Raw genomic sequence first — 23,146 nt, 5'->3', positions numbered from 1 at the left:
TCCATAAACCATCCTCTGCAACTGAGGCTTGGAGACTTTAAGGATGGGTAGGAATGAAATTAATCATGACTGGGGCATTTTTACACACTGTACTTAATCTCATATTGATAGATTTCTTCCATTTTAACAATGCAGTTGGCCTTAGTTGTTTAAAGGACAGAGAATGCTGAGCTGAAAACTAACTGGTCAAGAATTTAAGGGGTTGTTTTAATTACTCAATTAGAGCATAATTTCAACTCAAATTGTTTATTTAAAAAAATGCAAAGAACCCAAACAACCCAGAATTTAAAGATGGGATATACACTATTTTGACAAAGGTGGTTTAAAAACATATTTTATGTGGATGTATTTTGTTGTTATATTTCAGAGCCTTTTGAATGGACTGATGTGTTTGAAGCCTGAAGACCCAATAGAATACTTGGAAAGTTGTTTACAGAAAGTAAAGGAATTAGGGGGATGTGACAAGGTGAAATGGGATACATTTGTAAGCCAGGAGAAGAAGACTTTACCTCCACTCAATGGAGGACAGACACGGAGATCCTTCCTAAGAAATGGTAATGTATATGTAGAATAATAGCTTATATTTATAGCAATATTCTTTAAAACATAACATATAAACTGTAGGCAGTGATTTAATTTAATAGGTTTTCAAATTCCTGAAAGGATATTTGGTCCTGAAACATGACTAATTTCTCTCTGCTACTAATTCTAATCTCCTCTATGAAAAGACAAACACAATTACATGCCATTGTTCAGTACTTCACTAAAAGCTTAATGAAATTTTTTACTGACTTCATTATTTTGTAAAATGAGTTACATTAGCAAACTGAATTTTTCTTAAAATTGCAATAAGACTTTTCCAAATAAATGAGTAGATGACAGACGAAATCAATAGTTATAATAACTATAACATTTTTATTAGCTAAGAAGAGATTTAACTTGTTGCTGTGTTTCCAAATTCATTTTAATGCATCTGCATAAATGTATGTAAAGTTTATACTAGTTAACTCAAGTTAGGATTTATTTAGCAGCTACTGAATGCAAAGCATGAGATTAGGCATTTGGGTCCTATAAAAGAAACGGGATGCATAAACTTGTTTAACAATTTTAGGAATAATTTGGAACTAAGACCTGGAGTTCACTAGAGGAGATTCATGGTATTCTAGCTTTCCAAAATTTGTGTTTATCAAAATTAGTTCAACATCACCCAAGCAGCCTTTTAGGCTCCAGATAAAATTGAGAAATACAATAGTATTTGCAAAGTGGAATCAGTTCCAATCAGAAGAAGCCAATTAATTCTTTTCCAGTAGCCAAAATCATTCAATTTTCAAAATTTAAACCATTCTCAAAAATTGTACCTAGAAAAGTTTCAGTTATGCAGACAAAATTTGAAACAGAGACAATTCTATTTGCAATAAATACAAGGGGAAATACATTTTAGTTTGTTTTCTCTTACCAGTGGGGCTTCCCTGGTGGCTTAGTGGTAAAGAGCCCACCTGCCAATGCAGGAGACACGGGTTCAATCCCTGAATTGAAAAGATCCGCTGGAGAAGGAAATGGGAGCCCACTCCAGTATTCTTGCCGGGAAAATTCCGTGGACAGGAGAGCCTGGTGGGCTACAGTCCATAGGGTTGCAAAGAGTCAGACACAACGACTAAACTACAGCAACATCTTACCTTGACCCCCTTAAATTTTATTTGAACATGGGGAGGAGTCATAGTGTATTAATTTTTAAGAAACACAAGCAAGGAGAAAAAGCAGAAATGCTATTGTCTCAGAAGTATCTCCAGAGAGAAGAAGACTTCTCTGTCCATGCAGGAGCTCCTCTAAGTCATTTAGGCTTCGTTGTTCAAAAGAGCACCTGTAGGCAGTTATCACAGTGGCAGACCACTTAGGAAATTACTGCTTAAGGGAACACAATGATATTTCTGTGAGCTTAAAGAGTTCATACACCTTCCCCAAAGGGCTACTTTCCTTCCCAGAATGTCATAATATATTTGAATCTGGCTCAATGTTAAATACATGCCCTCTGCCCTTGTTAAATCAAGTGACAAATATGGGGAACTTCTTTTTAAACCTTAAAGCACTACAAACCTTAAGTGTTACTGGATTTAGTCTATGATATGTTTATGCTTTCAAAAGTAAGTCTAAGAAGATTTGACATTCACCTGATCGAAAAGCTACTCTCAGACTGGTTGTATAAACTACTGTTTTGTAACAAAATGAAATCTGAATGCTTCTATTTTATACTGTTACTTGTCTTCATTATATATAGAAGCCAGGCAGGCCAAGTATGTAATAGACAATGGTGGGGACTATGGTGAAACTGGAGAACAAGAGTAGAGGGAGCAGTCATTGTCTAAAGGCAATTAAGCACAAATTTTGGAAACACATCAAGATGAACAAAACACATCTATGGGGCTACATTGGGCCTACTGATGACCATTTTGGAACTCTCGATTAGCAGGATGAGCTACAATAGGAATGGAAAATGTAGGTTTAACTTTCATTAAAATTGAAATTGCTTGTTAATTTTAGACTCTCCATACCTACTGACACTTTACCAGAATTCCCACTTAGAAATCTTTTGCTTAATCATCAAATAAAAGCTTTCACATACTATGGTAACAAGAATGTTGCATCACACTGTCTGATATCTAGAACATAGCCTAAAAGGCAGAAAATAGTTTCTAAACTGATGACTCCTGTAATAATAAAATTTTGTTTTATGCAATGCTGTACAAGTTTGTGCTTTGTAGGTTTTTAACTGTGATTTATAGAATATATTGTTAAAAATCAACAGTATTGCTAACTTCCCTATAACTTAAAGTGTTGTTATTATTTCTAGAAATAAAAAGTGACTTGTGCATTTTTGCTGAAATATTGACAGAGCTATGCTAATATATAATTATCATGAAAAATTATTCTGTGAAATAAAACATTTTAATAATTTTTAAGCAACTTACTTTTCTAAGTAAAAATATGATAAAACAAGGATAAATTATTAGCTGATGGTTCTTTAAAATGTTGTACTATAAATGTGAGATGAACATCCATTTTTTTTGCAGTGTATATACAACTAAACAAATGATTGCTCATAAATTAAGAGTTTTAGTCCCATAGCTCCAAATGTCCACAGAACTTTTCTTTTGGAATATCTCATTGTCATCTTTACTCAGCATGTCAAAAACTGACATATTTGCTTCAAAATGACCCTCCTTTTCTGATTTCCATGGAGTCAGTCAATGAGTCAGTTGAGCTATAAAATAACCATGTATTGAGTACTGCTATGTGTCAGACACGTTTTTAAGACTGAGGTTGTGGAGCCTCCAAGAAAGAACAAATGTGGCACATGCCCTCATGAAACTCACAGTGTAGAATGAAGCCAGGCATTAAATATGTAATTAGAAGCACAATGAATGCTATAGGAAATACCATATGCTATATAACTGGTATTAACAAGGCCAATGGATCCATCCTGGGCTAGATTCAAGGTAGGCTTCCTAGAAGAACTGATATGCTAATATAAGAGACAGAAAGCTGTGTAGGTGTCAGATAGAAAAGGATGGAGGAGATTGAGAGTGTACTAGGGAACAGAGAACAGAAATACCTGATATAGAAGGAGAGGCCAGGAAAAAGACAGGAAGGAGAGAAGCCCAGTATTTCTGGAGCATTTAAGAGAGGGCAGTAAGATACAATATGAAATGCAGTGTGTTCCCTATCTTTTAGGCTTGACACCTGGCAGTTGTTTTTGAACAATCACCTTCGCTGATCTCTCATGTGTGTGTGTGTGCTAAGTCGCTTCAGTCATGTCCAACCTGTGCGACCCTTTGGACTGTAGCCCACCAACTCCTCTGTCCATGGGATTCTCCAGGAAAGAATATGGGAGGGAATTGCCATACCCTCCTCCAGGGGATCTTCCCAACCCAGGGACTGAACTCCTGTCTCCTACATTGGCAGGCAGGTTCTTTACCACTAGCACCATCTGAGAACCCCATATCCTAATCCAAATCATGTCCTTCATATCCAGCCACTCATTTCCATATCGCCTACTTCCCCTCTTACCTAAGCCCTCACTTCTCTTGTGTGAATTACTTTAACAGCCCCCTAGCTGTACTCTTTCTGCTCCTAGTTTTTCCCTACTCAAATCCATCCTAACCACCACCAGATTTATTTTCCTGAAAAACGTATTTCATATTTCGTTATGTCATCCCTCTACCCCCAGAAAAACCTCCACTGGGTTTCTACCAGAGTGAAGCTGAAACCCTTACCCTGGTGATTAAAGTCCTCCACATTATGACCACACACTACCTACCCATCTTCTGGCTTTTCTCCATGTGTGTGCTAAGTTGTTTGCTATCATGGGACTTTTTCTAATGGGAGAGGACAAACAGTGAATGAATTAGAGGCCTCTCAGATGGTGAAGAGGTATGTGCTGTGCAGAGCATTATTATAAGGGGTGATGTCCTGGAAACTAACTGGGTGACTGCCCCAGATTAAAATGTCAGTAAAGTCCTCTTACAGGAGGTGACATTTAAACTGAAATGTGAGTGACAAGAAGCAGTTAGCCATGGGATCAGTAAGGAAAGAGTATTTCAAGCAATGGACTTTGGGCCAAGTGTGAAAACAAGCAACCAGTAGAGGTCTATTTCAGTAGTCTGGGTAAATGATGGTAGTTTGGGAAAGAGTTGTGGTAGTGGAGACAGAGAAAAAAAAACTGTGCATTTTGGATATGTTTTAGAGGTAAGTCTATGGGAACAAATGTGAAGAGTGAGGGAAGAAAATAGTCCTGTGTTGGATGAAGCAATTCAATTTCAAGGCAGAACAGGATAATATTGTTAGTGCCTTTACTGACATAGCCCTTCCCAGAATTTTCTAAGAATACCCACTGTCATCTGTAGACAACCTCACTCTTTTCTTGTAATTAAAGTGAGTCCCATGAGTCAGTAGTCAATGACCTCATTTATTGTATGAACAGAAAATGAAAAGTTCTGCCTGATCAACATCCCCTGGGGAGATGTGAGCATTATGCCATGCTAAAATCCAGATTTCTCATGGAAGGCCAGGTGACTTTCTGTCTCCTTTGTGCTGTTGCCTTTGGGGTAGTTACAGCTTCTCTTTGCCTCCTTGAATACCAGCCCATGATGAAGAAGGAAGGATCTATGAATCAAATATCAATAGCTGGTTGAGGCCATTTGCCTGACTTGGGCTTGCCAGCTCTGTCCTCTGGTCTATTTGAATATGTCATTTGTATTTCCGACTCTTAAGTCTTGTATTTTATTTCTCCCAACTGAGAAATGCTTTCTATATTTCATCACCTGTTCTAGTCTTTCAAAGTTCAAGTCCTACCTCCTTTGCAAGTTCTTTTATACCACTCCAGCCCAGATGGACCTACTCATTCATTGAACTCCTATGGTGTTTACCATAGAGATATTCATTTTAGCACTTAACAAATCTGGTATACACACTGCTACCAAATATAAGCATGTAAGCTCTATATTGTAAGCTCTGTGAGGACAGGATTACATCTTATTTTATTCTTCTACTGAATCATCCTCAGCACACTAACATGTCTAACAATAAATAGCAAATATTTGTTGCTATTGTAGATGTAAATTTAAATCTTCATAGTCACATTTTTAAATCAAGGAGATTAAAGATAATAAATATTGGGAAAGTAAAGTTAAATGACAATGAAAGATGTTCCAAATGTAGAAAATGTTTGCTACTCTCTGCCTTGTAACAACACCTTAAGTTTTTGTGCATTATGCCACCAAGCTGTTCCACGGAATGACATCATAGTACCTGAATCATAGTGACTGCATATCTATATTTATGGATAAATGAAACAATGTTAGCATCACCTCCATGGGCAGCTGCATATGGTTGAGAAAGTTGTGAAGGTATGCAGTACACGACTCTAGGGAGCACCATTTTCGGAGAACAGGATATACGTGAACTACCAAGCAAGACTGGGCAAACTTAAGAAGGTTCCTCTAGGGCCTAAGTTGGCAGCCTGTGAACCGAGGGCCAAATCTGGCTTACTGCTTGTTTTTTATAAACAAAGTTTAATTGGAACACAAGCACATCCATTTGTTTACTTATTGTCTAAGACTGTTTTCCTAACTATTGATAATTGTAGTATGAGACTCTATGTCCCTCAGAGCCCCAAGTGGAGACTATCCGACCCTTTAAGGAAAAGTTTGCTGACCACTTAAGGGGATAGGAATCTACTATCAGTTGAAAACAATCAGAATCATTTACTGCTAAAACTTCTTCAACTAATTGGTCAAGTGCATAAAATGTTTTATTGTGCTTTTTTTTTCCGTTTCAAAGTTATCTTACTCTTTTGCAGTAATGCCTGAAAATTCAAACTTTCCTTACCGGCGGTATGATCGGCTCCCTCCAATCCATCAATTCTCCATAGAAAGTGACACAGACCTTTCTGAGACTGCAGAACTAATTGAGGAGTATGAGGTCTTTGATCCTACTAGACCTCGACCAAAAATCATTCTTGTCATAGGTATGAGGCAGAAAGCAAAATTCTCATATTATTGCTCTTTGTTTATATGTTTATATTTCAAAAATTATGTCAACTATGCACCATATTTGCAAATACTTAGTTGGATAATAAATAGAATAGAAACAAAAACTCGAGAGACAGTAGATAGACATATTTTTAGCATCATTTTCAATAGAAAATATTGTTATACTTAATGCCTATTGCACTTTTATAGAATCGCATTACAATGTCATAGAAATTCTTGGTCATTGAAAATGAGTGACCTCTTCAAGATTTGTTGTCTCATGGTTTTTATCTGCTTACTTTTTAACATAGGTAATTGCATCTATTGGAAGTGTTCTAACATGATGTGGTTTTTTTCCCTTTAACTCAACAAATTGAATTTTTACTAACTTAACTTTTGAGCAAAAAAATAAATAATAATAATATGTTGGTAAAGATTCATATAAATGAATCTTCCTTATGACATACTGGTACCTACAATAAAATCTAAGTTTGATATTATTAGACAAGCAAATCTAATAGAACAATGTTTTACGCAGCAAGTGACATCTGAGTTTTAGTGAATATAACAAGGATAATAGTTAATTTTTTAAATCGCCACTGTGAATCTTATGTTGAATATGAAAGTATCAGTCTGATGCCATTTCACAAGGAATCGATATTGAAAATGTCTTAAGTAATTTTACAACATGCATTTTTGACCACCCTTGCAATTCTAGCTTCCTCAAAAGCTGTAGAATTATGAAGAGACCTGTGAACATGAAACATTTGTAATCATTGTCTCACTTTCCAATTTGACTCAGCTTTCGCAAAGATGACCAAAAGCAAAAATCTAGTGTGAGATATTCAAAGCTATTCTAGTCAGTAATTGTTAGCCAAAGACCACATGTATACAGCCCCCAAGCAAAGAAATACTGTTCCCAAAAGATGTAATGATGATGGCAACTGAGAAAAAACATGCCAATAAACATAAGAAAAAGAATTCAAGTTACCAGACTAGCAGGAGGGACATTTGTACATCTTTAAGTGTAATGAAAATAAAGTTGCAAATATATTTAGCCCTGGATTTTTATAATAATTGTAGGATGAGAGTACAGAAATCAGTTTTCTAAAATGTCAAAATATTCTCATGGTTTATGGCAGCCACTAACTATTATGCCATAAATCTCTATCTATTCTTGAAACTGGAATTTTTGTGTATGTGCTTAAAATTTTGGAGCTCTTACCTAGAAGACAAGGAAATGCTTTACTAAAAGATAAAGCCAGAGGTAAAGAATTGTTGGAAATTATTTCATCATTTTATAATGAGATATTCTCTCAGTTTTGTTTTTCTTATTGTTAGTAGTATTGGTGATCATTATCAGGATAAACAAATGAAAACTTGATTGTTCATGAAAAGGGTGTAATACAAGTTGCTGTTGTAAAAATAGTGCATGTATATGAATTTTTTGTACACTGTGAATTTTATATGAAAATGATTAAAATATTTCAGTAAACTAAGATCTGTGGAGAAGATACAAATGCTCAAACCTCATCCACTTCACAGTTCTTTTTTACTGAATAAAATCAACTAGTTTCCCAAGGGTGTGATTTTGGTTTTAGACTTACACAATGTGTTATAACATTTTATGTGTTATAAGAATGAAACAGAACCAGTGAGTGGAAATAACTTTTAGAGGACTGAGATAAGAGAAGAAAAGAATTAAACCTTAGGTTGTCTGAGAAAATTGGGACAATTTTATGACTTTTGAGGAATTATAAAATAATTGTACCTGAACCTTACAAATTTTTATTAGCTCCATCCTGACAAAGAGTGGGGGAGTATAGATACCCACAACTAAATAAGCAAAATTACCCTTCTGGCAATACAAAAAAAAATTTTTTAAGCTAGCCTTCTTCGCACAGATGTTAATGAATCTTTCTTATGTTAGCATAATTGTAAAATCTAAGAGTAAGATGGATCCTAGTATTTATAAGTGGTGGAATTAAATAAATGTAGCAAATTAAACTTATTCTGGTTTCAGGGAGAAGCAAATAAGATTAATTTGCTATGATGCTTCAGTAATCAAATTCATCCAATACATTAATGCTATTCTCTGTCAATTATGCTAATCATATTTTTTGTTGTCTACTGTTGCCTCCATTAGTTGACAAAAAGCTATTTTATCTTGAAGGTGCCATAACTTTCTTAGCATGTTTGAATTTTTTTTTAATTCAGTGAAACTTGTGGTGTCTTAATTTGATGACTTATGAGATCATAAGATTAAAAAAGGTGTAAAAGTGTAGTTTATGAAAGATAACTTTCATTCTTCAGGGGTCAAATTAGTCTGACTTAGTTGACAACGTTGTCATGTATTTATTTTTCTTCAAGCCAGTCCATGGTTTGCCTATGATTTAATAGGCCAAAAGCAGCTATGAATATTTGAGACCAAAACTTGCTTTTCATTTGGCAGTAATGAATTTAATATAGTATTAATGATAGTTTAATGGTAAGTCTAATAGGATTGGATTTAGAGCTTCTTAGCAAGAGAATGTCAAAGATGTCAATAAATTTCTAAGTTTAATGAGGCAATGAAAAGACAAAAGTCAGTTTTACGAGGAATGGTATTTGGTATTGAGATTAAGAAAAGGATCTCAGTATACTAGCTGATCTTAGACTTCTGGATGTTAAACATTTTTTAAAGAAAATAAGCCCTGACCAACCAAGTTGACTCACTCAGAATTCTCCTACAAAATCCAAAACAAAGTGAAAACAAACACCATTTTTTTTTTTTGCTTATGTTATTTGCAACAACAATTTTTTTAAATGTACTAAATAATGATATGTAGAATGATTTCTACCCCCCAAAAATTGGTAAATGGAGTTAGTAAAGAGACCATCAACTCACTTTTCTATTGAATTTTTATTTTCAATATGGTTTAACAAATTGGAATTATATTTCAGTGAATATTACCAAAAATAGTTCATTGCATATTTTAAAGATATTCTGTCTACACTCAATAATTTATGATTAAGTATTTGAAAATATTTTATTTGTATAATTGCCAACAAATAACAAATCAGAGTGGGATGATTGTTATGTGCATTATTTTGAAATTTACCCAGACTTTAGATTCCAATTAATCTAGATTTTCTAAAAATATAAATTAACTAAGATATTATAATACTTGGAAATAAAATTTGAGGCATATATTTTATAATTATTTAGGTGCTTATGTTTTAAAAAAATAAATAGCAGTTCCCAATTATTGGTATTGATCTGTGTTGCAAAATATTGATTATTTCATGCTAATGTGTCACAAAATCAAAATTAATATGAGTTCTGTGAAATTTTTCTACCTTAAAGATCTCTTCCATTCACTCTTCGTATTTATTGCATTAAACTTCTTTTGAATTTAAAGGCAATAAGACAAAGAGATGCTTGGACAGTTCAAAGAAAAATTTAAAGAAGCCATGTCAATATTGCTGTACTTTTGGTTAAAACTAATTTTTACATTTCACAAAACTGCACTTGAACTCTATTGTTGTGTAATACATTTCTGTCATTTTGATCATTGTCTTTTATATCTCACAGATTTTTTTTTTATTACAGAGGATAAAAGTGTTAGAGCTTACACAGAAAAAAATGGAAGCGGTTTCAGTTGCATTATTCAACTTTTAAAATTAGTTGTTTACTAAAATTGGTGAAGGAAAAAAGGTCTCTTCCATTTAATAAGTTGATCATGACAGTTCTACCCTTTCCTTGACAAAATCCACACTTTCTCTGCATTCAGAGGTAGCTCTGAGAATGTCACAAACAAGTAGAATAGTTCCCACACTGGTTGCTGGTCTAGACTCTTCATCTCAAGATGAAGACAATAGCTGTATAAAAAGGGATTTCTTATTGTATCAGAAGGTCACAGTTTTGCTTGTTTTAAATGACAGGTGGTCCAGGAAGTGGAAAAGGCACTCAGAGTTTGAAAATCGCAGAACGTTATGGGTTTCAGTACATTTCAGTAGGAGAATTATTAAGGAAGAAGATCCACAGTACCAGCAGCAATAGGAAATGGAGTCTTATTGCCAAAATAATTACAACTGGAGAACTGGCCCCACAGGTACTGTTATAATTTGCTTCTGTTCTGCAAAGATTCTTCTACTAGTTGTCAGTGTAAGTTTAACTGTGGTTTTTCATCTTTTTTCTTAAAAAAAAGGAAACAACAATTACAGAGATAAAACAAAAATTGATGCAAATGCCTGATGAAGTGGGCATTGTTATTGATGGATTTCCGAGAGACGTCGCTCAGGCGCTATCTTTTGAGGACCAAGTAAGACTGTCGCTTTATATTTTCAATAATTTTTTTTTCGTTTAAATCTTTGATATTAAAAATATATACATTTCTTGAAAGACTTGCTGTTATTTGGAATGAATTTGGCCTGAAAATGAACAAGGACATAAATTTGGGTTGGCAGAAGGCCATTTCTTTGGCACACGTGCTTAAAAATTGAAGACAGACTCTGCCAAGAAGAAAAGATAACTAATAATAGAGTTCATGATTTTTTATTTAAAAATGAAAATCTCTCTAGCCTTATTTCAATACTTTCCATAAGGTTGTATTTTTAATCTTTAATTGCTTAAAACAAGCCTTGTTTAGGGATTTCTCTGGTGGTCCAGTGGCTAAGACTCCACATTCCCAATGCAGGAGGACTGGTTTCAATCTCTGGTTGGGTAATCGCATCCCACATGCTGTAACTAAGTAGATCCTGCATGCAGAAACCAAGATCAAGGATCCCATGTGCTGCAATTAAGACTTATTTGGTGTGGCCAAATTAGTTAATTAATTAAAAAACAAACAAACCATGATCAGTACAGCCCAGGGTTGTAAAATATCACCCTACCTACAACAAGGTATGGTTTATGGTTCAGTTTTCCAAAACTTACTTAAATTTGAGCAGACTATGCCTGCTCAATACTCAACAACCTATTTTAAAGGGAAATAAATCAATTAAAATATTTTGTTTCCTTATATATTTAACTATTTGACTTTGAAAAGCTAGTGTGACTAATTTTTCATTCAAAAATTTTAATTACAAAAATAACGATTATTAGGTCTTCCCTGGTGGCTTAGATGGTAAAGAATGCAATGCAGGAGACCTGGGTTTGGTCCCTGGGTCAAGAAGACCCCCTGGAGAAGGGAATGGCTACCCACTCCAGTATTCTTGCCTGGAAAATTCCATGGACAGAAGTTCCTGGCAGGCTACAATCCATGATGTCTCAAAAAATCAGACACAACTGACTAACACACACACACAGCAAATTTTAAGTCTTGGTGTAAAAAGCAAATTTCCATTAATACTCTTCTTCCATTCCACTGTCTGTCCTCTCCTGAGAAATAGAAATACCATTAAGCTTATTATATATCTTTCCAAGCCATTTCCCACACATTGCACTTTTACACACTTTTTACATTGATATGTGTCCATGCTCATATGCAAATGCAGTTTTAATTTTCATAGCTATTTCCCAACTGTTTTCCAAAAAGACTTTTCCAAGTTATAGTCCCATTCATGGTAAATAACAGTATATTTCCCCAGATCCTTTCCAACCAGATATAATTTATATTTAAAAATTTTGCCACCCTGGTAAGTAAGAAACAGTATTTTAGTTTTATATTTCTTTAGTTATTACTGAGGTTAAGTAGTTTTTCAGATACTTATTGACCATTTGTATTTCTTCCTTGTGTGAATACCTGCTTTCCTTTGCCTATTTTTCTACAAAGTTGTTTATCTTTTGCTTATTTAGAGAAGCTTTTAATATATGACAGATATTATATCAAAGAGGACTGAGTGAAATAAGTTGTCAATTTATGTCTCATATAGAAGAAGTCTGGAGTTAGACAGTTTCAAGGTCAGAAGATAGCTTCGTGAAACTTGCCTTTGAATATGTGTGTGTGTGTGTGCTCAGTCACTCAGTCTGACTCTTTGTGACCCAATGGACTGTAGCCCACCATGCACCTCTGTCCATGGGATTTCTCAGGCAAGAATACTGGAGTGGGTTGCCATTCCTTTCTCCAGGGCATCTTCCCAACCTGTGTCTCCTGCATCTCCTGCATTGGTAGGTGGAATCTTTACCACTGAGCTCCCTGGGAAGCCCACCTCTGAATACTCACATTAACTGTTTTGGGAATGTGTATTGTCCTGAAATATTTTTCTCTCCTGATCATATTTCTCCCTCCAGAATCTCTGATGCTTACTGAGCTTAAGGGTTTAGTTCTAATTGCTCTGACCTTGAAGAGGGAAAAACTTTAGGAAAAAATCAAATTTTTGTTATTGCTATTGTTGCCAAATTATATTGCTGTTGAAAACAGGGACCTCATCAGCCATTCCACTGATTCATGGTTATGGTGGAAGCATGATAGCCAAGTAGGCAGGAGTTCACACCCAAACCTGATTCACATTATACGTTGAATAAAATGCACTTGGCAACTACAAGCAGAAGACTACATGATTTGCTTTGTCTATTGCCTTTCAAATATGCTATGTGTCTCTCGCTTCTTCCCTGGATCCTATACAGGATCCTAAACAGGCAGATCCTATAGTTTTCCTGCTCACTTTAAAATACTAACAGTTTCATTTTCAGGTATTAAAAAACCCTGTCCACAATTACATCTCAATAAAGCCAGAAAAATTTTAATTAAAAAAAAAAAAAGCTCAGCCCAATGTAAATCAAAACTTCAGCTTCTCATTCAGTTTAACATATGTCTGCTATCCCCAGCTTGGGCCTAGTTCAGGCACAGAAACCTAAAGTGATGTCGCAGAATCCTGGAATTCTTCCTAGTGTTGCTTGCAGCAGGGCAGGTGGTGGGGAAGAGGCAGAAATGCATGACTGTCCAGCAGCTATGTCTTCCAGAGCCTGGGCTGGAGTGATGACCATTCACAACAGCAGGTGAAAGGTCACAGTATCACTTTGGGGACATGTGTTGCCAAGTTCCATAAGATGGTCTGCTATCTGTAGGATAAGCAGTGCATTTACTGTTTTCAACCACACTTCTGAGGCTAGAAAAGTCCAAGGTAACACTTTCTTAGGTTGGCACTGTTCCAGTTTCTTGCCTCCTGCTGGCAGTCCAGTGGTGCCTGAGGTTGGTGCCTCTGTTGCCAATCTGCAGGAGGTCAGAGAGACAGAGGCAAAACTGCAGTGTTTAGGTAGAGCAAATGTTCGAGTCAGCCCCTATCCCTCCACACCCTATGTAGGCTTAATCTCCTGGGGTGTCTTTTTTCTGGTACCATTTCTGACACCAAATCTGTGGCAAGTTTCCACACCAATTCGCCAATCCTCTGACACCAACTAGATGTCCAAGAATTGAATTCAACTCTGACACTAAATATCCAGAGTCAATGCAGACCCTACAGGTTCAGGCTCAGTCCCACGTGACTGCCCGCCACTTCAGACATCATTCAAAATTCCGAGAGTCCCCTATATTCTGTCCACCCGGCTCTAAATTTGGAGATTTCTACAGCATCCTCTTCAAGTTTGGTAACTCACTGGACTGACTCACAGAAATAAGGAGAATGCTTTACTTACATTGACCAGTTTATTACAAAGAACATAACTCAGGAACAGCCGAACAGAAGAGATGCGAAAGGCGATGCATGGGGTTGGTGGTGGAGGCCTTGCTGTGGGTGCATGACCCTTCCGGCACAAGGGTGTGTTCACCAAGACAAGAGCTCCCCAAACGTCATTGCTGGAGAGTTTTTATAAGCCCGTCTCAAATCCCTTCCTGTTCCTGGAGGCTGGGGAGCGGGGCTGAGAGTTCCACCTTTTCGTCTCATCTTAGGTCTTTCTGCCAACCAGCCACCATCATAATGCTCCCTAGGGCCCCGCCCTGAGTCACTCATTAGCCTAGTCTCAAGTGTAGTCAGCAGGTGCTAATTATGAACAACAAAAGACACTGCTGTTACTCAGGAAATTCTAAGTGTTTTAGAAACTCTGGGCTAGGAGTCAGGGACAAACACTAAGTATATATTTTTATTTTATCATACTCCTCAAAGTTTATTTTTAACCAGCTTTTTTTTTTCTTTACTGCACATGTAAGCATGAATAAACACACATGCAGGTAGTTTCCCCCAAAACTTCCTCACAAGTCCAGAGCATAAGAAGAGATGGATTTCTGACATCAACTATATATACTAGTGATGGTAAGACCATTGTAACAAGAAGACCTAACACTTAAGTGATCAAGGAAGTGTATTTTTTTTTCTTATAGAGAATAATGTCAATGAAAACAGTCCAGATTGGCTGAACAGCTTTTCTCCTTGGGATCATTTAGGTTTGCTCCAAGTTGTTGTTCTGCCACCTCCTAGGACATGTCATCGTCTGTATGGTCAAAGCAGGGTTGCCATCACATATGGGTTCCAGCTGGCATGTAAGGAGAAGGGAATGTGAAGGTCTGAAGAGCCAGATTTGGGAAGCGGTATCCATCACTTCTGCTCACATGATGTTGTTGAGAATTTAGATGTGTTGTAATTGCAAGGCAGCCCGGGAAATATAGCCAGTTCTATGACTGTGGAAGGGTTTAAGAACTGATTATCAGCTGCTTTGCAAGTTTGCCCCTCCAACCATCCAAATGTCTGCAGGCTCCCTTCTTCCCACACAGAATGTACTCACTCACTCCCCAAAGAAAACAGCCCAGATCCGCATCATCTAGTCCAAAAGTCAAGAATCTCTACTTGATATTCAGTTCTCTCCATTCCATCCAGATTGGACTCTTCATCATGGTCACCTGTAAACATCAAGTTATCTAACCTCCCTGCTAGCAATAAACATGGAGGAGCAAGACCAGAAGAAGTGAAATAAAGGCTCCTACTCAGGAAAGGGAATTTGGACAATGTAAATGGTAGTCCCTGAACCACAGCAAATAAATCCTTTGAGGCAGGGATTGCCAAGGGTCCTTGCCCTTGAGAGTGGAGTTATTTCCTGGGCTGGCCCATCACTAACTGTGTTCTCTCTCAGTGAGTAACTCTTTGCCTGTTCTCTTCTGAGGCCCATGGCCCTATGAGAAGTTCTCTGTATTGTCTATTTTCTGCCTGGTCACATCAAAATAATTTGTTGGAGACTATGCCCTATTTCCCTGGAGAAGGAAGGAAATGGCAGCCCACTCCAGTTTTCTTGCCTGGAAAATCCCATGGACAGCAGAGCCTGGTAGGCTACCGTCCATGGGGTCGCAAAGAGTCGGACACGACTGAGCGACTTCACTTTCACTTCATGCCCTCTTTAGGAGCTATTTTAAGTGTGAAAACTACACAAGTTTTTTTTGACTAGGCTGATAGTTGCTTTGGTAAAAACCATTTTCTCAAAAATTTGATGGGTTCCTGCCCTTTTTGCTGCTGGTTAGTTCCATGTACCTGTAACTATATTCAAAGTTTTATTCTGGATGTAGATATTAAGTTGCTTTGTTTGTTTTCTCATTTTGATGGCAGTTACTTGAGACCATATACAACAACAGGCTTGGGCAGAAAGGTAACATCCTTAGTCTCTGTTTTGCCTCAGGGGTGGGTCCCTATTTTTGGAAGGAGGTCGTTGTTACTGGGAGTCCTTTAGCAACAACAATCCCTGCCTCAAAGGATTTATTTGCTGTGGTTCAGGGACTACCATTTACATTGTCCAAATTCCCTTTCCCGAGTAGGAGCCTTTATTTCACTTCTTCTGGTCTTGCTCCTCCATGTTTATTGCTAGCAGGGAGGTTAGATAACTTGATGTTTACAGGTGACCATGATGAAGAGTCCAATCTGGATGGAATGGAGAGAACTGAATATCAAGTAGAGATTCTTGACTTTTGGACTAGATGATGCGGATCTGGGCTGTTTTCTTTGGGGAGTGAGTGAGTACATTCTGTGTGGGAAGAAGGGAGCCTGCAGACATTTGGATGGTTGGAGGGGCAAACTTGCAAAGCAGCTGATAATCAGTTCTTAAACCCTTCCACAGTCATAGAACTGGCTATATTTCCCGGGCTGCCTTGCAATTACAACACATCTAAATTCTCAACAACATCATGTGAGCAGAAGTGATGGATACCACTTCCCAAATCTGGCTCTTCAGACCTTCACATTCCCTTCTCCTACATGCCAGCTGGAACCCATATGTGATGGCAACCCTGCTTTGACCATACAGACGATGACATGTCCTAGGAGGTGGCAGAACAACAACTTGGAGCAAACCTAAATGATCCCAAGGAGAAAAGCTGTTCAGCCAATCTGGACTGTTTTCATTGACATTATTCTCTATAAGAAAAAAAAATACACTTCCTTGATCACTTAAGTGTTAGGTCTTTTTGTTATGGTCTTACCATCACTAGTATATATAGATGATGTCAGAAATCCATCTCTTCTTATGCTCTGGACTTGTGAGGAAGTCTTGGGGGAAACTACCTGCATGTGTGTTTATTCATGCTCACATGTGCAGTAAAGAAAAAAAAAAAGCTGGCTAAAAATAAACTTTGAGGAGTATGATAAAATAAAAATATATACTTAGTGTTTGTCCCTGTTGTCTAGTGGTTTGGAAACAGTTGCCTTTTTCAATCTTGTGAGGTCTTAAATTACTGGATGCTTTCTTTTCTCTTTTTCTGCTTGCAAATTGGTCAGTACTTTCTTCAGTCAGTTCAGTCACTCAGTCATGTCCAACTCTTTGTAACCCTGTGGACTGCAACACAGCAGTCTTCCCTGTCCATCACCAACTCCTAGAGCTTGCTGAAACTCATGTCCATTGAGTCAGTGATGCCATCCAACCATTTAATCCTCTGCCATCCCTTCTCCTACCGCCTTCAATATTTCCCAGCATCAGACTCTTTTCCAATCAGTCAATTCTTTAAATTAGGTGGTCAAAGTATTAGAGCTTCAGCATCAGTCCTTCCAATGAATATTCAGATTGATTTCCTTTAAGATTGACTGGTTTGATCTCCTTGCTGTCCAAGGGAATCTCAAACAACTCTCTGTTGCCTTCTCCAGTACCATGGTTCAAAAGCATCAAATCTTTGGCACTCAGTTTTTTTATGGTCCAACTCTCACATCCATACATGACTACTGGAAAAACCATAGCTTTGACTAGATAGACCTTTGTCAGCAAAGTATTGTCTCTGCTTTTTAAAATGCTTTTAATATGCTTTCTCATAGCTTTTCTTCCAAGGAGCAAACATCTTAATTTCATGGCTGCAGTTACCATATGCAGTGATTTTGGAACCCAAGAAAATAAAGTTTCTCACTGCTTCCATTGTTTCCCCATCTATTTGCTGTGAAAAGATGGGACCAGATGCCATGATCTTCTTTTTTTGAATGGCAAGTTTTAAGCCAGCCTTTAAACTCTCCTCTTTCACTTTCATCAAGAGGCTCTTTAGTTCCTCTTCGCTTTCTGCCATAGGGTAGTGTCATCTGCGTATGGGAGGTTATTGATATTTCTCCTGGCAATCTTGATTCCTGCTTGTGCTTCGTCCAGCCCAGCTTTTCATATGATGTATTCTGCATATAAGTTAAATAAGCCAGGTGACAGTATATAGCCAAACATACTCCTTTCCCAATTTGGAACCAGTCTGTTGTTCCATGTCCGGTTCTAAGTGTTGCTTCTTGACCTGCCTACAGATTTCTCAGGAGGCAGATAAGGTGGTCTGATATTTCAACCTCTTGAAGAACTTCCCACAGTTTGTTGTGACCCACACAGTCAAAGGCTTTAATGTCATCAGCGAAGCAGAAGTTGATGTTTTTCTGGAATTCTCTTGCTTTTTCTCTGATCCAACGGATGTTGTCAATTTCGTCTCTGGTTCCTCTGCCTTTTTTAAATCCAGCTTGAACTTCTGCAAGTTCTCGATTTAAGTACTGTTGAAGCCTAACTTGGAGAATTTTCAGCATTATTTTGCTAGCATGCGAAATGAGTTCTATGGTGCAATAGTTTGAACATTCTTTGGCATTGCCTTTCTTTGGGATTGGAATGAAAACTGACCTTTTCTAGTCCCATGTCCACTGCTGAGTTTTCAAATTTGCTGGCATATTGAGTTCAGCCCTTTCACAGCATCATCTTTTAGGATTTGAAATAGCTCAAGGCATTCCATCACCTCTACTAGCTTTGTTCGTAGTGATGCTTCCTAAGACCCACCTGACTTTGCATTCTAGGATGTCTGGCTCTAGGTGGGTGATCACACCATCATGGTTATCTGTGTCATTAAGATCTTTTTTGTACAGTTCTTCAGTATATTCTTTCCACGTCTTCTTAATATCTTCTGCTTCTGTTAGGTCCATACCATTTTTACCCTTTACTGTGCCCATCTTTGCATGAAAATGTTCCCTTGGTATCTCTAATTTTCTTGAAGAGATCTCTAGTCTTTCCCATTCTATTGGTTTCCTCTGTTTCTTTACACTGATCACTTGGGAAGCCTCTGAATTTAGATGGATATCTCTTTCATTTTCTCCTTTACCTTTCACTTCTCTCCTTTTCTCAGCTATTTGTAAGGCCTCCTCAGACAACCATTTTGCCTTTTTGCATTCTTCTTGGGGATGATTTTGATTACTACCTCATGTACAATGTTATAAACCTCCATACATAGTTCTTCAGGCACTCTATCTATCAGATCTCATCCCTTGAATCTATTTGTCACTTCCACTGTATAATCATAAGGCATTTGATTTAGGTCATACCTGAATGGTCTAGTGGTTTTCCCTGCTTTCTTCAATTTAAGTCTGAATTTTGTAATAATGAGTTCATGATTTAAGCCACAGTCAGCTCCTGGTCTTGTTTTTTCTGACTGATCATAGCAAACAAACAACCTCTTCCAACAACACAAGAGATAGTTCTACACATGGATATCACCAGATGGTCAGTACCAAAATCAGATTGATTATATTCTTTGCAGCCGAAGATAGAGAAGCTCTGTACAGTCAGTACTTTCTTAGGCTTATCTATTTCTATTTATATGTTGTGAAACTCAACAGAGAACAGTGAACACACACTAACATTCTAGCTCTTTTTAGCATTTTCTTCTCTAGCCGTGGGCTCCATAGGAACGTGGTCTGCCTTTGAAGTTATCACAGTAGTGACTCCAATTATTTTGCAATAGCGTCATAAGGGTCATCAACTTCCAGTCTAAAATATCTGTGCCTTTACTGACCAAGAAAACCAATTCCATATATTTTAGTTTTTGCTATAGTAGTGTCCTACTCATCTTTCTATTTCTGTATTTGCTATAATTAAAAGACATGATGGCACAATACAACCTTATTTCTCTTGTATGTGACAGCCTTTCCATGAAAGAGGGTCTTCATTCATTCACAGCTTTATTCTTCACATTCATTCACAGATGCGGTTTTTTTTCTAAGTTATTACTCCTCCAGCCCCTAGAGCAGTGGTTCTCATTTTTTAATTTGTTTTGGTTTGCTTTGGTTTGATTAAGACCCTTTAACACTTCTAAAAATTATTAACGAATTCAAAAAACTTTCATTTACATGGACTATATCTGTTGACATTTAGCATTTGAGAAATTAAAACTGAAATCTTTAAATATTAAGCCATTTAAAAATAACAATAAATCCATGCAGGTTAACAGAGATAACACATTTTTGTGAAAAATAATCATATTTTCCAAAATTAAAAAAAAATAGTGATATGAGAAGCATTGCTTTCCATTTCTGAAAATTTCTTAAAATTGTAGCTTGATAAAATAGAGCTGGGTTCTTATATCTGCTTTTGCAGTCCCACTGCTATGATAACACACTTACTGTAGCCACTGGGAAACTCCTGTACATTTGTTGGAGAATGAAAGTAAAAAGGCACAGTTTCTCAACATTAGTATAAAAAGAGTTTTGACCTGTATTCTCCCCTAAAAGGACCTCAGCAATCCCCATGGGTCTCGAGAGCATGCTTTTTTAACTACTGCACTGGGACATGGTTGACAACTGTGTGGTGAAAGCTGGGTCACTAGGTCGCTGCCACGGTTACTTCCAGATGGTTGAAAGAGGCAGTAGAGTGGAGAAGGTCCGAGTTCAACTGCTTATGTCCCAGACCCCAAGGCAGCACACCACCATTCTCACCGCCCGTTGATGAGAACTTAGATCACATGGCTACATCCTAACTGCCAGGAAGGTTGGGACATGGAGTCACATGGTCAGTCATGGGCCTGGCTTCAGAGCTGTTATTGTGGAAGCAGGGAAAACAGGTTTGAGAGACAGCCCGCACTTTCCATCACAAACGGCATATGTGGCCCCGAATCTCCTTCCTGCTCTTCCTCCTCAGCCCACATTGCCTCCCTCGTCCAGCCCTCAGACCTGCCATTTGAAGCAGGAAATGGAGACTGTCTTGTCGCCATGGTGTAGCCCAGGTTCTCCTTGCATTTTATGCTAGTTCCTTCCGATTTGAGACAACTCTGCTTACCTTTGGCCTGATTGCTGGAAAGAGGTAACAGACTGGAGAGGGGAAAGGAATCAAGATAGGCAAGAATGGGAAATCTCAGATCTTTTCATCACCAACCAAACTCACTGCATAGCCAAGATTTCAATAGACAGTTTGGAGTCCACAGTCAGAACCAATGCAAGGTGGTTTTTAAAGGTTATAGAATTTCATATTCCATGAGCTAGGAGTGGGGCGGAAAAAAAGCTTGATTTCTGTACTGAGGATTCATTAACCGCACAGTAAAGCTGAAACCAAGAATTCTGGGGTGCTATTATTGAAAATGAAGGTGGACCATTTACACTAAATCTTTTTTATTTTTTAAATGACAGTAATTAACAAGATATTCAACTCTTTGACCCCAGCTAATTCTCCAATTTTATGTATGTACATGCACTTTCCACACCACGCTGGACTGTTTTCTATTCTTGCAGTGACCTGCTCCCGCAATTTCCCCAGTGCTATTTATATCATCCTATAACTTGCTGTTTTTCCTCATACATTCTGTCTTTGAGATCTGTTTTGGTACATATAGATCAAGCTCACTCTTATAACTGTTTAATGATGTTATATTCTATAAATGCATCATATTTTAGTAGTGGAATTTCTGGTTGCTTTTATAATTACTGCTGTTACCAAGAGCACTGTGATCAACATTCTTGCAAACATTTTCCTTTGCATATCTCAAAAAGATCTCTCAGGAATAGTTCTAGAAATGGGCTTTCTAGGACAGAGGGAAGTCTCTGTGTGTGTGTGTGTGTGTGTGTGTGTGTGTGTGTGGCTTTAAATCTATATTTTAATTTTTGCTAATATATTATTAAAATTTGATTATATAAATTTATGATTACTTCTTTCCTATCTCCTTGATCTCACCAGTACTTAGTTTCAAATTTTATTTTAGATTAGTTGATAGATTAGAAATGTTTCTATATTGCTGTTTTAATTTGTATTCTCCCAACCACTAGTAAACTAGAAAATCTGAAAAACTGTATTTATTGACCATATACATCTCCTCTTTTTAGAATTGTCTAAACATGACCTTAGTCCTTTGGATTACTTGAGTTTTTAACTAGTGATTTGGACCTTCATGACACTAATTCTTTGCTATATATCTTGATCATATTTTCCTCCACTTTTTCTGAATTATGATTAAAACATATACAAAATCATGTCCTATATTTTGTCTTGTGGAAGTTTTACATTTTAATATGGTAAATTTCTTATTATTTTCCTTTTGGTTTTTGCATTTAGATCTTAAGAAAGCATTCCCTATAGTCTCAAAAATATTCTATATTTTTCTAGCTATTTTTAGTTTTGTTTAGAAGGTCCAAGTATTTATTCTATCTGCATTAATTGTTGCACATAGTGTGAGTAGAGATAGAATTTTATTTTATGTTTTAAATGAAAATGAAAAATGTATCCAGTGTTCCAAAAATCATGTGCTAACTAGTGTATCTTTTTCTGACTGAAATGATTTCTTCCTGTGTAGACTTGGGTCTGCTACATGACTTCTCTCCTCATTTGTTTTGTCTGTTAAGGTATTGCTGCATCAATATCATGATTTCAGTTGGAGCTTCCCCTGTGGCTCATATGGTAAAGAATCTGCCCGCAGCACAGGAGACCTCAGTTCAGTTATAGGAACTCTAAATTATACCCTCACGCTTGGAGGACATCCTTCTTCTGTTCTAAGTTGGCCACACTTATCCGTTTATTTTTCTTTATGGATTTTAGAATCAACTTGTCAGCCTAGTTAAACACTGTAGAGATTTTTATTTGAATTTCAACATAGATTATATTATATAGAGACTAATGTTTGGAGAGCTATTTTCTCATCTATGAACATTGCCTTATCACTCCATTCATTCAAGTCTTGTTTCACGTTCTTCAATAAGTAAAGTGTTATAGTTTTCCATAGAAAAGTCTTACACATTTTTTGTTAGCTTTAATTTTGCTACTATTATGTACGTGCTGCCTTTCTTCTAACCAATTCTTCTTAGTGCTCAACTGATCTTTATGGAATTAGTGTTTGCTTTTGTATGTGTATCTGTCTGTCTCTCCCCACAGACAGGAGTCCACTCCGTTCTTTGTCTCATTTACGCTGTAAACCTCCTTCCATTCTTCCTCCTCTCTTACCACCGTCACCCCGTGACCCCCATCCCTGCCCTAAGTTAGCACATGCCTTTAGTATATCAAGTTCCATTAGATGTTTGTTGGTTGGAAA

At 37.1% G+C, this 23,146-nt stretch overlaps 1 protein-coding gene across 2 annotated transcripts in view; it reads left to right on the top strand.

Annotated features, from left to right (window-relative positions):
* AK5 (adenylate kinase 5) overlaps nt 1-23,146 on the top strand; it is a 258,098-nt gene that overhangs the window by 5,047 nt on the left and 229,905 nt on the right. The window contains exons 2-5 of one of the 2 annotated variants that reach the window (XM_065910763.1): nt 368-554; nt 6,428-6,523; nt 10,452-10,621; nt 10,718-10,831. In XM_065910763.1, the coding sequence (XP_065766835.1) occupies nt 368-554; nt 6,428-6,523; nt 10,452-10,621; nt 10,718-10,831 (567 nt within the window). Of the gene's footprint in view, nt 1-367; nt 555-6,355; nt 6,524-10,451; nt 10,622-10,717; nt 10,832-23,146 lie in introns of both variants that reach the window. The other variant, XM_065910756.1, reaches the window with a different exon arrangement.

The sequence above is a fragment of the Muntiacus reevesi genome, chromosome 1 (assembly GCF_963930625.1).
Source record: "Muntiacus reevesi chromosome 1, mMunRee1.1, whole genome shotgun sequence".
In the NCBI taxonomy this organism is placed as follows: Eukaryota; Metazoa; Chordata; class Mammalia; order Artiodactyla; family Cervidae; genus Muntiacus; species Muntiacus reevesi.
This window is presented reverse-complemented; position numbering and strand designations above follow the sequence as displayed.